Below are 18,247 nucleotides of genomic sequence, written 5' to 3'. Positions count from 1 at the left end.
AATTAAATGGTAAAATAATGCAGTAAAGTGGTTTCAAGTTTTAGCTGAGCTGTGTAAAGACTTTCACAGAAGCTCCAGTCTTGTTACCGACCTGAATTGGTGCCTGCATCTTGAGTAAGGAAGAGAAAACAAAATGCATCTCAGCCTGATAATCAGGGTACTATAGTTCAGCTGCTCAGGTCACAGATGAATGGGGCACTTAAGTTCTTCATTTCACTGCAGGCATGCTTTCACTGGCGACTTCTCCAGCTGATCGTAAAACAGATCTTGCTCCAGGCACTGTAACCAAATCTCCATTCAGATTCTACTTAAAAATAACCCAAAAAGTAACTAATTTACAAACAGAAGACTAAAATTGTATAATATACTTTTAAGAAAAACAAGAGCTTATTTCAAATAAACAAAAGTGCACTCACTTCAATAACTATCATACTAGCTCTCAATGCTGTCGACAGTTGTGGTCAGAAGTTTACATTCACTCACTGTGGGCATGAATGCCGTGGTAGTTTTGAGCTTTGAATGATTTCTTTTAACTGCTCTTTCTCCAGGGTGGAATGATTGTACAGCATTCATCTTTAATGACTTGACAGAACAAGAACTGGATGCTCAAGTTTGAATTTATTTAGGTTTTTCTCTAATCTGCACAGGGTCAGAAATATACATACAGATGAGTTTCTCTTCATCAGTATAAAAAGGATTGTTTGACAGCAGTCATTGGATTGCCATTGGTCAAAGACCAAGGAACTCTAAGGAGAACTGTAGATTTACAGAAGTTAGGAAGGCCTCTTGGAGCCATTTCCAAACAAATGCAGATTCCAAGATCATGAGCTCAAAAAGTTGTGCATAAGTACAAGTTATTCAGATGTGTCTCCACTTTGGGTCATCTTTCAGATGTTGGCAACTTGTCACTCTCAGAAGAGAGTAAACATGTAATGACACTGAATCTGCTGAAACATCACCATCACTGTCCACAGGGAAACTCGTTTTACATCACCATGGACTGAGCAGTACCAACGAAGAAAAAAAATGGAAAATTTGTAGCTTCTGATGGTTAAACGAGACAAAGTTTGAGCTATTTGGCCACAAAGAGATAAGTTTGAAGAAGTAAAGGTGAAGCTTTCAAGTATGGTGGTGGTAACATCATGCTCTGGGATGTTTTGATAGCAGTGGTACTGCAACATTACACAATGTGGATGGAATAATCAAGAAAGACAACTACCCTAAATTCACCTCCAATCAGTAGTTAGAGAGATGAAACTTGCTAGATGTTTCAAGAGAACAATGATCCCAAACACACATTGAAAGTGGTTGTCGTTGTTTATTATAAGTTTCAACTTGGGTAGAAAAACAACAGAATATGAGTGAGGGTGTATGTATACTTTTGACCCTGTGTGGATTAAAGAAAATCCAAAATAATTTCAAGCTTGTGCACTCAGTTCTTGACTTTTTAAAGCCATTAAAGGTGTATTGTGTTTAATCATTCCACCCTGGAAAAAGAACAGTTCATAGAAATGATTAAAAGTCCTAAATGACCTTGACATTAATGTAAACATCTGAGCACAACTGTATGTGAGTGTTTGTACGTGAATGTAAATGTGACTGATACCTCTGACTGATATGGATAAGAGAGAGAGAGAGAGAGAGAGAGAGACAGCAGAAAAAGAGCGAGAGAGCGAGTTTTGAGATGTGAGAGATTTGTGACGTTTAGCGTGTTTGGAGTGTGTAGTTAATGTGTTGTCTTGTGTAGTTAGTGTGTAGTGTTGTGGATAGTTTTGTGTCATGTGTCAGAACAATGAGGCGAGTGCTGTCTCCAGGTAGAAACAGGAGTGATACACCTGCTGCTGTCAGACCTGCAGGTATCAGGCTGTGATGTTCTCCTTTATAGTCGACAGAAATTATTGTTTTGGAGTGGCACAAATAATTTATGTGGCATCTTATTGAATGCAGAACAGCTGATTGTTCTGTAAATAGTTTATTTAAAAAATCAAGGTAAAAGGTAAATGGATGCAAATAACTTTGTTTGCAAAACTTGTGCATAGGATTTTAAAATTGACAATTTATATTTGCATTTAAAGTTCTGAAATATGATTCATTAAACATGTTTGTGGTTGTTACAGTAAAAAATATAACTTTTTCTACTCTGATTTTATGTTTTTTGTCTGATTTTAGATCAATTGTGTTAATACAGTATGTCAACATGAAAACATGACTGTAAATTCAGACACGTGAGGTTGTGCTGAAAACAATGATGCCAAACAAGGCAAAGTAAATAGTTTTTAAAGGTGAAATGTAGAGTTCAAATCAAAAGTGGTTAAAATGACCAATTATACCCTGGACCCCAGAGGGTTAAACGTTTTTTTAAAGTAACGCAATAGTTACTTTTCAAGTAATGAATTACTTTTAGAATATTGTAACTCAGTTACTAACTCAGTTACTTTTTTGAAGAAGTAACTAGAAACTATAATTAATTCCTTTTTCAAAGTAACTTGCCCAACACTGCTGATGTGGCATATTGTCTTCCCGCATTGCCAGGAAAAAAGATTTAATTACGTGGCATGTGTATTTGTTCATCTTTGTTGGTGGTGGAGTTGTTGAAAAAGCCTTTTCCTGACACTAGAATTAATTTCAAGATGATATATTCGCATCCAACTTATTTAGTGCTTGAGTGGTTTGCTTTGGCTGCCTGATTGGTTTAGACTGGTTGTTAACCCCACTGTCTGGAATCTATCAGAGAAAAGAGACAGAAAAACATAAATTTGCACTTCCTTTAACCTTCTGCACGACCACAATTGCAGAGGGAAACATGCAAGTGGTGATAATTAGCCCAGCTAACCTCTGTGAGTCGTGGCAGTGCAGCACAGCCCGTCTCCTCGGCCCGAGCTGTAGATGGGGGACACACACACTCGACTGTTTGGTGCAAGATGGGTGAGCTGCGTTGAACGGGAGCTAGGAGGTAGGTACATTGAGGAGGTGGTGCTGTGGGGGTTTTCTGTCTCCCATTTGATCCAGTAGCCTCTTAATCCTCCCTGATAGGCTTGCCACTTTACTTGCATCTCCTCCACCCCCAAGTCCTGTTGTTTTACTGGTTCCAGCTGAAGGTCGATTAGAGCAGGCAGAGCTTCTGCAAGAGGGAACAGAGGCAAAGATTTAAGCAGCCTGGTTATAAGTAAGGCTGATACAGAATCTACAAATAGCAATTATTTAAAAACAACAAAGAGAAGGACTAAACTGGAAGAAGAAGAAGGAATATCAGTACCTGCCAGTGTGCAGGCTCTCACAGACATAGCTCTTTCTTTTCCATCCACCTGCAGAGCAGTGACTGTAACCAGGTACTGAGTGCCCGGCTCCAGGCCGGTCAGTAAGGTTGAATTTTTCTGCCTGGGTAAGGTCACAGTGCGGACATGTGAACTGGGAATAGCTCCGTACTCCACTGTGTATTGCAGTACCCGAGCCGGCTGCAGAGGACCCCAGCTTACACGGATCTGACGAGGACCATGATCTGACAGGTGGACCACTGCTGGGCTTAAAACATCTGAGGAGTGCACAAGAAGAAGGGACACACACAGCAGCAGGTGAGAAGATGCCTTTCAGGATTAAATTTTAACTTTTGGTGCTAAAACACTGGTAGTATCAGTTTTAACTTCCTGTAGAAACCCTAGCATGCTTTAAACTGCAACTGAATGAGTAAAATGGGGTCTTGTAATATACTGGGCTTAAATGCAGGTTTCAGTCATTATGCAAATGTTCTGTGTATAAGGTTGGGGAAACCTGCAGTCAGCTGAGACTGAAGAAGTCACTTGGATGAGTGACGAAACATTTCTCCAACTGAAAACGCTACGTCCAGATGAACAGAATCGACTTTTGGAGAGTTCAAATGCCACCTATTGACCAAGTCCTTTGGCTTTTGACCATGGGTTTCTTGTAAGGCACTATATAAATCTTATTTATTATTTATTATTATAAAAATTCATCTTCAGAGCTGCAAACTTCAAAAATACATCAGTAAATAGCTTCAGACTTGCATGGAAACCTAAATAAAAGGAACATAATAACATCTGAAATCTGAATAAAAACCATTTAACAATTACTCTGTGAACATTGTTTAAGTAAGATTATGAGAAATGAGCCAAAGCTCCTTAACTGGTGCTTTTGGTGAAAGATATGCCAGCATTTCTACCAAGCTCTTCAATTATTTTTCATTTTAGGGAAGCATCACTGTATTATAGAATCACATGCATTAAAAGAGAATTTTCCCATTAAATGTTCTTTACCAGGAAAAGTAGTGAAGGTTACGGTGAGTGTATTAAACACTGCCTGGTTGGACTCTGGGCGGAGGGACGCTGTGTAAGTCGTGTCAGGCTGCAGATTTTTCAGCTCCGCCCTGCTGGAGTCTCCCATTAAAGTACGTCTAATCTCACGACCTGGTTTGCTCACGGACTTATACCAGAGTTCATAATAACTACTGTCTTCACTCAGAACAGGGCGCCACTGCAACACAGCGCTGTGGGAGGTCAAATCAACCACACGCAGCCGTTCAGCACGAATGATTTCTACAGATGAGATAAGAGAGGAGAGGCAGACATTAAACACAAAACTGGAGAAAATAATTCTGGAATTGAACGTCATTCACCATCTGCTGAGTCTACAATAGACCGCATACCATATTTCAAACACACACCTATCATGGCCTTCCTCAGGTCCTCTGTGATGATGTCAATGTTGTCTATGTCCACAGTGTATAAGTGAGAGTCCAGCGGAGGTGTCACCACACGTTTTAGCACCTGGTAGTTCCCATGTACAGTTGACACAATTAACACGGAGACTCCCCGCGTCTTCAGCTCTGACATTGGTCTGTCCACGTCACCAGGCTGCACTCCGTCAGTCAGCCACAGGAGAATCTTTGGCACTTTCACATCCGTCTTCGTCAGCAGCTCGCGGGCAATGCCGAGTGCCGCCTCAGTGTTAGTGTCTCCTTTCAGCTGCCTGATGCCCTGCATGGCCGACTGCAGACTCTCCTGATTGCTGTGGACGTCGAAGCCAAACTCCAGGTGAGGGTCGGTGCCCACCTGCAGCAACCCCACTCTCACATGCCCACGGCCCAGTGAAAAGGGACGCAGCAAGTCGGCGGCGAAGAACAACAGACGAGAGAATTCATAGTTTGCTATACTTCCCGAGGAGTCCAGCAAAAGGAGAATGTCCCCCTCACAGCAGTTCAGCACTACACAGAAGAGGAGGAAAACTGGAAGGTTACTTTCAACATGTGGCAATGATCCTCCATCATAGAGAATTCAAACAAGTAGTAGCTGTATTATATTTAGTTATTTGGTTCATTAACTAAACCTGATGCACTTCCTTCACCATTTATTTATGTTCTTACCTGTTTAAATTTGTTATGCTGCTTTCCTGGGTATTCATTTTGTGTGCTCTACTCCTTTCTTAGATAATTAGTGCCTTTATCCCTCGAGTCATCCTCTGCTTCCCTGCTTTGTGTCTTTTGTTGATTTTTATTTTTGCTTGTAGAATCATCACAGTTAACTGAAGTGTTTTTAAGTTTTGGACTACATTTCCCATGTGTACATTTGGATCTTCTTGTGAATGCACTCAACAGAGCCATGAGAGCAAGCTTGTTAAGGAAAATATATTATAAGCATTATATTATGAATACAGAAGACTGTTTAATTAAACATCTCACAGAAGTGCATAACACTATGTTTGTGTTACCTGAATCAAAACTGAATCAAAATCCTTCCCAAATTTTATAGAAATATTCATAGCTCTAGTTTTCATCTTTACTGATCAAGTGTTTCGTTTTTTAGCTCCAGTATGTTCATTAGCTGGTTGTTTTTGTGTGTCTCTGCTGCATCGATGAATGCCACAGAGGAGAGCAGTGACGGCGAATCTAATTAGTTAAGGCCTGTAAACAACAAATCTCTAAAGTTAAAGACAACATAATCAAAGAGTCACGGATGATAAATGTGTGCGGGTTCTTTATTACATCTAACAACTCACATTTCATCAAACGCAACATGCAGACTTCAACTCATCGAGATATCAAGGAATCAATTGACTGTCAGCTCAAAATATTAAACACAGCTGAGGCTGATGGCACAGACTCAGCTTTAAGTCTGAGGCAAGAAGAAGAAAGCACTACCTCAGGGTTTCAAACAATTTGACAAATTTTATGCCAATGATTCCAGTAGTTGTTAAGCTACTTTAAATCAAAGTGATCTAGTTTTTCTTAGGAACTGCCACTCATTCTTTTGTGCCACACATGTCCAGTTTTAACATTTTTTTTAAGTACATCTACTTTTCAGCTTTCTTTGGGGATCATCTAATTGAAAATACAATTTTTTACCTGTGAAACTGGGTCATTTTTTAACATTTTGCATAAATTCATCTAAAGTAACACGAATAAATTCTGTTTACGTGACAGGCTGCTAGTATCAAAGAGCCTAAAGATATTGTTTAAAATGGGTTCTTTACCAAGTTGTCTGTTATGTGTAGACACAACACTGGTTGACTTCAAGTTAGGCGTCTTTTTAATGCTTTAATGATTCATAGGTCACACTGTTTATTAGGTTAACATGCAAACAAAAACATTTCTCTGAAAATAGTCAGAATCACAAAAGGAAGAAAATGAACCTTCATTCCTTGAAATATTTATTCAGAAAACAGTGACAGAAGGGACGTAAAACTGTTTCTCTGCTTCTCCTGGAATCTTTTCAGACAAATCTGAGATGGTCAAATGGGAAGCATTTGATGAAATGACATGAAATGACACTATATTTAAAAAAATATTAGCAATAAAAGCAATATTAGCATAATTTGCGCAGGTTGAATGACAGCTCAGGCAGAAATTTTTTAAATTAGTTTTAATAGAAAATGTTCCAAAAAAATTGTGTCTTAAAAGGTTGGCTCTTCCTCCTTAGAGAAAGTTTAAAATCTTGACAGTGACAAATGACGCCATCATGACTCTATTAGTGTCAAATAAAAAAGCGACACTGCTTTCATGTAACCCATACAAAGCAGATCTTATTGTCACAGGTGCAGTTACTGTCCGCGAGGAGGCATTGATATAAAGTATGACATGGAGTTGGCGTATATGAGGTGTCTTATTTCATACATAACTGAGAAAAAGCCTCTCTGCTGCTCCCAACACACGTCAGAAAAAACATTTCACCTAGAACACTTCAGGTGCAGCGATCGCAGAGGATTTATGATAGCAAGGAACCAACAGGATTGGTCACAGAAGGAGATTTATTATATGAAAGTGGAGATGGGTTTACACTGCAGATAAATCAGGAAAAAAAAGAGAAGAAGAAGAACCAATGCGGTGAGAAAAAGGGAATATGTATCCAGTTTCTGTAGGATCTCTCGACTTGAACAAACACATATTGGTTGCATTGCTTCTGAGAAGCAATTGTGGCCAATTTTGTAATCAAACAGGTGTCTTACTGGGATAATTTTAAACAAGAAAAAAAAAATCAATCCTAACTACAAGCACCATCCTGCCTGCATCCAGTTAATGATTGAGCCACTTATCTGCTCTGACAAACTATTGTGCTCTCTCTGCATGTGACTTCTCCTAAATTCATGCCTGTGGTTCACAAAATGCTCTATATTTGTAATATTTGTGATATATCACATCTGTTGCAAATAGACTGACATTGGTACTTAGCATAGTTTGGACAGAAGTTCGGATTAAAAGAGGTGATTCTACACAAATAGAGTTAAGTCTATTTATCCCTCATATATGAGATGATGATGAGATGAGATAGCCTTTATTTGTCAGTTGCAGGTCTTTTGCCCACAACCGAGATGACAGACCTTGCCGACCGTACATACAATACACAAACATCACATTGGGGAGACAGGTCAGGCTAGGTAGCGAGGAAAAAAACATCGAAATGTGTAACACAGAAGGATAATACAGGAATGCACAGATATCAACACACCATAGCACAATAAACACAGACAAGCAACATGGGAAAGAGTTCCAGTGTGTACATCTGATCTGGGACCGCTGCAATCTTTCGACTGCGCCTCCAACTGACCCAATGTCCACATCAGAGGGGAGGTAAGCGTTGGAGGTGGCGTTGGATCCGGGGTAGGGAGGGTGATGCGTCGGTGAGTGCTTATCAGTATCAGTATATGTATGTGTGTGCGTTTCCATAGTTCAGCTGAGACAGTGTCCTTCGCCCTGCCAGGCTAAGTAAACAGTCTTCCAGCCAACCCAGGTGGCCTTGCATGGAATGGGAAGGAACAGACTAAACACAGTCGTTATCAGGGTGTTTTGTTCAGCTCCGGCCTTGTAGCTGGCGCCGAGAGGGTATCCACATGAAGTGATGTTATTTTTTTACTTTAGTGCGAACAGCTCATATGAATTTCAAAGCAGTTCTACAGTCCAACACTGGTCTCTTAATCTCCCGTTGGAGAGCCGCGAGCTTCGCCATACTTGCGTTCTGTGATGTTGTCATTTCTTGTGCTCAAGGAGCCGATTTCAGAGAACTCACGGCAGTGTGCCTCCCCGAGATGTCATCCAATTTTGCGCCCAGAGATGTTATTCCGGGCTAGCCCTTCCGAGATGTATCCAGTCTGCAGTCAGAGATCTTATTCTGAGTATTCACAGCAGCCGTAGCCTCTCCAAGATCTTATCCGTGCTGACTCAATGAGCCCATTTTGAGAAACTCACGCCTCTCCCATCGTTCCAATCCCAGCGGGCAGCCTTGTGGGGGTTTGAACAGCCGGTTCCGCTTTCTTAATTCTTCGATAAGTCAGGGCCAAGCCAGCTCCGATCCGCCAGAACCCTGTTACCATGGTTCCAAATAGGTAGATATCTTCAGCACTCAGGCTCACCCAAGCCCAAACTTCTCGTTGAGAAAGGGGTGTCAATTGCATTCAGGGACCAGTTGATTCAATCCATAATTCCTCTTTTAGGTTTTAGAGAACAGACTGTGAGAGAATGTTCCAGGGAAAATACAAAAAAACCACGAGACTAGACAAGGACATAAGCAGGGAAGATAAGGGAGAGGAGAAAAAGTGCGTCCGCCTCCTCCGAGAGCCAAAGAAAGAAGGTATGTTAATGAAACAGTAATAACTTTTAGAGGGAAGGGCAGAAACTTTGATAAAGTGAAAGCACTGTGACAAATGTACACGGTGGCAGAAGGGAGAAGTCATAAGGATGGGAAAAAAAAGACCAAAAGTGAGACAGAAAGATGAGGGGAGATTGGACTTGCTTGTTGAGATGTACAGAAGTTGTACATCTCGGTGCATTCCTCAGAGGAGAAATGCATGCAAATGTGTATGAGAGATTTGAGCGAATCATCTGTCATATAATTGGCTTCGAGCTGTGCCGTGCCATATGCCATACCGCGGTGCTGCACGGATCAGTGACAGATATGCTCCCTGTGAGTCCAACAGACAGATGGCACAGTACCCAGTTCATGTCAGAGAAGAATCAACAAAGGCTACTTTCTAAACTCATCATAATCTAAAATATTTTACACACTATTCGTGCAATGCTCTTCAGCTTTTCAGGCAGCAAACGAAAAACCTCATTTTGATTAAAACTTGCTCTCATTCCATGTGTGCTTTCCAGATCTCAAACACAGCTAATCAGGTCAAATATTTACTTTTAATTAGATGTAGCCATCTGTAAGGACCACAGCTTTGAAAATTGTCCTTGTCAACATTGAGCATACTTGCAATCTGCCTGTATGCCATGACTTTTTGCAGCCCTCACGGTCTTCATGTGTACCATGTGCGTCCGCTTCCTGTCATTCCACACGGTCACGCGAAGGTACAGTGGGAAACTTTTGTTGCATGGCCCAAGCAAGAAAACCCCCCCAAAACAAACAAACAAACAAAAAAACAGATAGTGCAGCACAACGCATGCCAATAGACCCTGTGCACGAGAAAATGCTAAATTCCTGGTTTGAGACCGGATGTGGGGTTGTACATTTCCGGTAACTTTACTTTGCAGTCAATCGCTACTGCGAAGATATACTCCAAAATCATGTCCAAAACTCGAAAACGGAAAGATCGCATTAAGTTACAAAGAGCAGAAGGTGGGAACACTCACCACTGTTGTGTCATAAAAAAATCTAATGATCAATTTTGGCGTTTAAGGAGTTTCGATCGATCAGTTGTTTACATCACTCAACACAAGCAGAACTGCATTACAAAATCAGAAGACACATCGTCCACATTCAGAAGCACATCTCTGTATAGTGACTGGTCTTATGATTTAAACAGGCAAATGTTCAGCATTCAAACTACAGGTGAACAATAGTCAAACCAGATGTTTCCCCCGTTATGTCGATATCAGCTAGTCAAGTACACACCTACACAGCATGTTAACAAACCGTGAAAAAAGCCACACAAAAAATGAATGATTGCTGGTAACAGTTTCTATACATTAGTATTTATGAAGGGTATGTTGTGACTTACCTTCAAAATTACAGTGGTCCCTCGCTATAACGTGGTTCACCTTTCACCTCGCTGTTTCGCAGATTTTTTAGTGCAAGTTTGCATGCTAATTTTTTTTACATCACATTGTGTCCTGCATCCTGATTGCTGCAGACGATCTCCTCCGTGACGTCTCTCCTGTACAGTACAGAATCGCTGCATCGATCGCTAGCAGTGTGACTCTGAAGTGCAGTACTGTATGTCCACGAAACGTTTTGCACCGTCGAAAAATAAAATTGGCTACTTGATTTCACCTATCACTGGTTATTTTTAGAACATAACACCCGCGATAAACGAGGGACAGCTGTTTACAGATACTGAGAAATATAAAATTTGAATACCTTTTCTCTTTTGCTCTGAGGCACGGGGGAAAAATATCGACAAGTCGATGAACATCATTTACAGATATATTGGGTAGATGCCCAAGACATCTATAGAAATGTAAATCGCTGCTTGATTCATTCATTTGCTTAACTTGTTTTGGACCGTAAACAAGGCACGAATAGGTCACTGGAAACAAAGCTCCCCACAGGAGTTTCCGCACCGGAAGTAGCATATGCTAACATGCACATAGTCTATTCCTGTGTGAAAGGGCCTTAAGGCTCCAGCCTACATGCCTACGCAACCATCTGGCAACCACTGGTCAGGAGGGAAAAAATTGTAACACTTGAGTGGTTGCTTCAAGTTGATGGTAGTCACTAGTTAACAGAAAAGTGATTGCTGAAGTCCCAATCGCACAGACCTGTTAACCAGTCAGTGACCCCCTGGCAACCGCCTGCTGCTAGGGAACAGTATGTATTCTCTAACCAGTTGGAAAAAAGCTTGCTTGTAATTGCTTTGATTGCTAGCATAGTGCTGCGGTCACAGTCTGAATGGAAACCGTTGACAGCTCTCTGAGCTGAAGGGAGACTGGAGGCGCTTTGCCTTCAAAATAAAAGTTCCACATTTTGAAAAATGCTGGGTGTAGCACTGAAGCACAGCTTTTGCTTTGAAGGTGAAGTGTCTCCATTTTCCTTTACCATGATGTAAAGGCCGAGCAGGGTCGCTGGATGGATTGGGAGCGTGTGGAAAAGAGGAAACTCACATGGAGTGAAATCTGGGGAATGGAGTCTAATAGACTTTTTTTTTTGGAAAGGACCCTATGTGCAGTCCCACCAACACTCAAGCACATCTTGGTTGGTGTTAGGACTAGCCTTACTCAAGGCAGATACACATGGAGACACAATCAGGTCCTCAGGTGTTTAGCCAAGAAAGTTGAGTGCAAGAGAAAATCCATCAACGCTCAACCTTTCACAAACCAAGAGGAGCATTCATCAGCATTTGTCCGGGAGGGGGACAAGCCGAGGATTAGCCCTTTAATCCCAGACCTGGGCACGCTGAAGGTCGCCAGGGATTGGCAGATGCAAGTGGATTTGGATTAGAGGCAAAGGTTTCCTACGGAGATCGTAACAACTACTCGGCAACCAAACCTCATCCTTTGGTCTAACTCCCAAAAACCTGTGTACGTCATTGAGCTGATGGTACTGTCGGAGGATGCAATTGAGGAAGTATTTGAGCGTAAGAAGCTGCGGTATGCCAATTTGGCAGCTGAGGCAGAGGACAGAGGCTGCAAGATCAAGGTGCGCCCAGTGAAAGTGGGGTGCAGGGGCTTTGTTGACAGTGCAACAGCAAAACTGCTTAGAGAAATTGGAATCAGAGGACAGGCGCAACAGCAGGCTATAAGAGAACTAGCTAACACTGCTGAGAGGACCAGTCACTGGCTATGGCTAAAGAGGGCTGACATCACTTGGGCAGCTAAGGCAGCCAGCTAACCGTGAGACACACGCCCAGGATTGATCAACCTGTGGTGGGCCTGCCTCAGTAGAGGGTGATGAAAGGGTAGAAAACCTAACACTAAAAATTTTGCTGGTTGACCCCAGGTCCTCCTGGGAGCCGTGCAGTTAACCTCATGGTAGTGAAACCTAAAAGAGGAATGAAAGAGAAAAAAGAAATGGAAAAATGTTCCGCTCTTCTCCCTTCTGCTTCTTCCCTTTTCTGGGAGGCAGTGGGGAGGTCAAGTGTACAGCCCGATCCGGTGGGGAGGTGTGGGACGCCAGATCAGGCGCCCCCCCCTTCCAGCTCTCCTCTCTGCTCTGCTCTCTCCTATCTTGTCTCTTTTGTCCTCTCTTTATCATCTTTTCTATACCTTTGAATAAGTGAGGCTCCATAAATATTAAAGAGGTAAGTATTACTTCTCAGTTGTAGTAAATTGATAGAAGAAAATAAATTGTAGAAAACTAAACAGAAGAAAGTAGTAAAGAAATAAAAAATTAACATAAACCATTGACACACTCTGGGGCCTGATCAACCCTGGCAGGGCTTCCTTGGATGAGGGTGTCTAGTGATAATGGCCGAAACACCCGATGGATCCAAGGTCCACTACTGACGATGCCCCCTAAATTGTAATATGATAATCTAGATCAGATCTCTAATCCCTAAACCTAACCAAGGAGAAGGTTTTTGTGAGTATCAGATGTTGTGATGTCCTCACACTGCTTAGCAACCACTTAGCAACATGCAACAATGACGCATTCTTAGCATTTACGAACCTATAACGTCTCACTAAATCACTGCATCGTTTTTATTTCCCAACAATAACATAAAACAGAGTTATGCACGATATATTATGATACTAATATGTTGCCTGGCAACCATTTAATAACAGGCTAAAATGATCTGTTTTTAGCCTTCATGCACCTGCAATGCCTTAAGAAAGCCTCATCTTAATTTCACAGCTATTAAAAAAAAAACTTTTTTATCCACAAAAGTTTAATTATAAATGCCTAGCAACCACCTAGCAACGGGTTAAAATGGCCCATTTTAGTACCTCAACAACCTCTGCATCTACTTTTCTCAGTGTGATGGCCAACAGCACAATCAGGCTAAATATTCCTAAAGCACAGACATGTACTAATATTATACTGATTATGTTGAACTATGAGAACATGGAGTTTACCCGTTTGTTTGACTTTGTTTTTTCTTTACAGTTTTATGAATGTGTTTGTTTGATTTACCATTTTTCCAACTGTTATTTTTCTTTAACTTTGTCTAAAGTTTGGATTTGTTGGCTGCAGGTCAGGAGTCAGACAGACTCTTTCCAGCAGCATCAGAAGTGCAGCAGAAAGGAAAAGCTCCAAAACCCATCAATTTTTAAAAACGCCCACACTTCTCCTGGCTCTATAGAGTGGGCAGTCAAGACACTTAAAGCTTGCATTAGTTTCTTCAACATGGCTGACATCCACGTTGGCTGGTGTCATACATTTCCATTGCTTGGTGAATTTAAATATCACTAAAAATAATAATTTGTTCCACAGCAAGGCTCAAAAACAACTTTAGTCCAGTTAAAGCCACCTGGATTTCATCATACAAGGGGAAAAGCCCCTTATCAGAATCACACTATTGGTTACATCATTGCATCTTATTTCATTTGAAAGCCATTAACTTATCTATAGGTGTACAAATACAATATTTATGTCTCAACTATGATGGAGAGCAAGCACTTAGTACTATTACACTGAATGTTTTGAGTACTAGTATTCAAAAGTTTTTTTTAGTTGATTAAAGGTTTCCTAAAAAGAAATAAAACTCTGTGTTTTATAGTGACATTGCAGACAGCCTTTAGAAACCGTTATGATTATTATAGATAATTATACTGATTATATTGTTTTTCTTTCCTAAATTAAAAAGTAATAAAACATTGTTATGCAATAAACCACTAAATTCCCCGGAACACGCCATCCGTGTGACAGCTTGTTCAAACCAGACTGCATGTGGAAATGATTCTGGTCTTCTACTCATGAAATGCCTGCGAAACAACTCAACACATTAAAACAAAACAAAACATTGAACTCATTGTAAGAATTTTTTTAAAACGCGCTTTCCGCCCACAATTCGATTTTTTAAAAAGTTATGTTTTCCTACTCTGGATCTAAAATGCCACTGCCAGCTTTCAGCTTGTGGATTATACCTGCGTGCTGTTGTTTATCTTTCACTCGGCGTCATACCTTCCCATCGTCTCTATCGTATCGGTGTGGTATCCCGAAGTCAGCGACTCACCTGTGGCAGGTACAGCAATCATTTGTAACGTCACCCAGAGAAAAACGTAGCGAAGAAAAACGCTCTTCATCCTTCCCGATCGACCTCAAAAGACATGCATGTGTTTAGAAACAGCACGGGCAGGTGAAATAACAGACTCGGGATCTGGTTACAGCGCCTTCCGTGCTCCTTCGGTCTGCGGAGGTGTGCGCAGCTCTCACGGCTGAAAACTTCAGCGAACACCTGCGTCATGCGCACTCCCGTCTCAGGACAAGGTGTCGGACATCGCGTCTCCTTAGCAGAGAAAAGCTTACTTTAGACTATTCTTCCACCAGCTGCAGAGCAGTGAAATTAAGCCATAGTTTTTTTTTCTTTCTGGACTTTGGTCTTTTATAGCTTTCATAACCAGGTTCAAAGGTCATCACGTATTCTGGCACAGTCCAAATCAGCAGCCATGTCCTGAAATGCTCATCATAAGCATTTTCTTGTGTCCGCGCACGTTGCAAGAAAATGCGCTCACCTGTTTTCTCCGCAAATTAACAAATGATGTGATCTACAGTTTATTTGTCTTTTTTTTTTTGTTAGCCCCCTTAGCTGACCACAAAGTTGAACTCCTCTTTCAGAGACAGAAAGACCGTGACGGGATTATAAGAAAAATTAAAGCTTGTAACCAGATAAGGATCAATAAATGGAAATCACCGACTGAATGTGGCCTGTTGAGACACTGCCCTGTGTGAGCACGCTGCCAGGATGAAGCTGCTGTTGAGAAATAGTTCAAACATGACAATATTAATCGCCTCTGTCAGTGCGCCCCAGGGCAGCTGTGGCTACAATGTAGCTTGCCATCGCCAGTGTGTGAATGTGTGTGTGAATGGGTGAATGATTGAATGTAGTGTGAAGCGCTTTGGGGTCCTTAGGGACCAGAAAAGCGCTATACAAATGCAGGCCATTTACCATTAATACCTATGTGGTGGGTGGAATCCAAAGACGGAAAGATAATGTTTTAAGGAAGGAAAACATTTTTATTCTGTCTCGATACATACTGTATGGATGTGTGTGTGTGAGAGTGAGAGAGAGAGAGAGAGGGGGGGAAATTGCTATTTATATATAACCATGACATGAACCATGTCCTTGAAAGTGCAGTTTCGTGGTGTCTGTCAGTCTCTGGGATGGAAATATGTGCCTGAGTACTGAGTACTTCCGGTTGGGCACTTCCGGTTTAAGCGTCACAGCATCCCAAGTTGAGCTTGATTTAGACTTCTGCAAGAGATCTACGTCCCAACTGACGTAGTAACCAGAAACTCTTTTTGTCCCTACATCCCTCTCACACCATTCATGTCGTTATGGCATGCGTCAACCTGATGTGTAGTTACATTTCTTGGGAGGTGCAAGTCAGGTTACATAGAAGGTTGTGGTGTAGGGTTAAAAGTTATGATGTAGATCTAATTCAGTAGTATAATTCACATATTACAGATGCCTGGGAACTTGGCTGTCGGAACTCGTAAGTGATGTCACTCCCAGGTTATCTGGTTTCAGAAAAAGCTCAGCAATGTAGACCCATTCTAGCAGTATAGCATGATACTTATTTTGTTTTGCTTCTGCTTGATCAAACTACTTTCATTAGGTTATGTATTGGCTATGTATTGTTAATTTGAAAGGCTATAATCATGAGGGTGATTCAAATGTCTAGATCAGACTACAGCACTTTGCGCAATCACTCATGACACAATCAATTTTTAACAAAATAACAAATTTTTGCCACTCTGCAATTTTTACACTTTGCAAAGTCACCCAGTGGGACCTTTGGTGTGGTACATGTTTGACATCACTGGATTAAACAATAATTCAATTATAGTTAATAAGTCTAAGAGGCACTGGCAGGCAGACCTTAATATTGTTGGACAGACACATGTTGAATAAAACATCTTTTATTTTTTGTCATATGCTTATGTCCTAGGTGTAAGTTTTTTGTTTTTGTATGGTTTTTTTTTCTTTTCTTAAAGGTGAAGCAGTTGCGACCCACTGTGCTGTGCTGTGCCCCCGTTGACAGCTTTGACATTGTCTAGAGAATTTATAGAGCTCATCTTTGAAAAGTGTGCAATCAGATCATAATTTTGAGCAAATGCTTCCTCACAGGCAAATTGAAGGGAAAAAAAGTTGATATCACAGCAACAGAACATAGCTAGCTAAACTTCCAAAAGATTACACAGATACACGTGCTGTCAGATTTCAATTATACAATAAGAAATCTTAATGGCTGATTAGCATCTTGCATGTGTATATGCCATTAATCAGACATCACATCTACCTTTTTACTCCTCTAAAAAATGAAAATTAAAAAAAATTCCACAGGTCAGAACAACATAAGCACACATGTAAATATCCTTCAAGAATTTATACAGGTTTCCCCAAACAATCAATTGTATAAAGCGCTAGTGCAAATAACATGGCAATTTTTAAAAATGCGTTACTGCTCACTTGTGTAGAAAACAAGTGAAAACAAATAATTTCCTTTAAAGAAGCACTCGGTAACTTCTCTAAACCCCAAATGTTTGAAGTCTGACTCTAAAATGTGAATTTCTTTTGCAGCTTTGTAATGTTACTCTTGTCTAAATTTTCTCTGGCTCTCCTCCCCACTCATTTCATGTTAAATATTTGAGGCCACAATGTATGAAGCTGGGAATCCAGCGTGACTCCACACTCTTGAACTCACCAGACCCTTCCTAATTGAATTCAAACATTACACAAACACATGTCCACACACACACAGACATATGCACGGTATGTGTGTGTTCTTTATTTAGATGGGAACAGATGTGACATTTTGTTGTCCTTGATCACTTTTTCATATTTCAACTTTTATTTTCAGTTTGTTGTTGTGAATATTTCACATGTATACTTGGGTTTAGTTCATGAAATATTGCTAGAAAAGTTTCTAACCAGAAATCTAATCAGTCTTCACTGGCTTTGAAAGTTTCTGGTAATTACAATTCAAATGTTGGATTTTCGGGTTAAGGGACAAAATGTGCAACTCCAGAAAGCAGGCAGAAAGTAACCAAAAACCCAAACAAACAAAACAACAAAGCCTATTAAAGTCATCCAAAAATACACAAAGAAATAACAAATCCAGGAAACATTTAGGAAGATAAACAGACACTAAGACAAACACTAAAGGGAAGCACTGGACTATATATATATATATATATATATATATATATATATATATATACATATATATGAGGTAATCATGGAAGTGGAAACAGGAGGGGAACAAGATACGGCTGCAACTAATTAAGACATTTACAAAGCTTGAATAAAAATGAAAGCAAGAGCGAGACTATCTCATGTACTATCAAAAGAAAACAGGAAACAACCAGAAGAGGAACCACAAAATACAGAGGCAGGGGAAAATCACACTTATAAAGGAAAAAAAAAACGTTAGAAGAAAAACTAGAATACAAGAGTGGGGAAAAGTAAAGTGAATAAAAAGAATAAATAAATTAAAAGAACCCCATCATCAAAACCTATAGATCACACAGATCACGACAGATGGCTTACCCTGCTTCACATTTTAGGCATGCTAATATCAGTGAGACGGCTCGCTGTGATGGTCCCGGTGAAAACATCTCAACAGCTGTTGGCTCTGATGTTGTTGCACTTTGTGCTTTACTTCAGTTACAGACATTTCTTCATCTGCTCTACATTT

The 18,247-nt window shown here is 40.6% G+C and overlaps 1 protein-coding gene across 1 annotated transcript; it reads right to left on the bottom strand.

Moving 5' to 3' along the window:
- Positions 1–1,569: 1,569 nt before the first annotated feature.
- LOC102784970 (von Willebrand factor A domain-containing protein 1-like) lies at positions 1,570–14,864 on the bottom strand. The gene is made up of 6 exons (XM_006783393.3): positions 14,563–14,864; positions 4,679–5,218; positions 4,272–4,550; positions 3,257–3,532; positions 2,834–3,121; positions 1,570–2,724 (listed from the first exon to the last, which is right to left on the bottom strand). Exons 1-6 carry the CDS (start codon positions 14,630–14,632, stop codon positions 2,705–2,707), a joined length of 1,473 nt encoding a protein of 490 aa, XP_006783456.2. The 5' UTR covers positions 14,633–14,864; the 3' UTR covers positions 1,570–2,704.
- Positions 14,865–18,247: the final 3,383 nt, after the last annotated feature.

Source organism: Neolamprologus brichardi, chromosome 5 (assembly GCF_056152115.1).
Source record: "Neolamprologus brichardi isolate AB-2024 chromosome 5, ASM5615211v1, whole genome shotgun sequence".
NCBI lineage: Eukaryota > Metazoa > Chordata > Actinopteri > Cichliformes > Cichlidae > Neolamprologus > Neolamprologus brichardi.
This window is presented reverse-complemented; position numbering and strand designations above follow the sequence as displayed.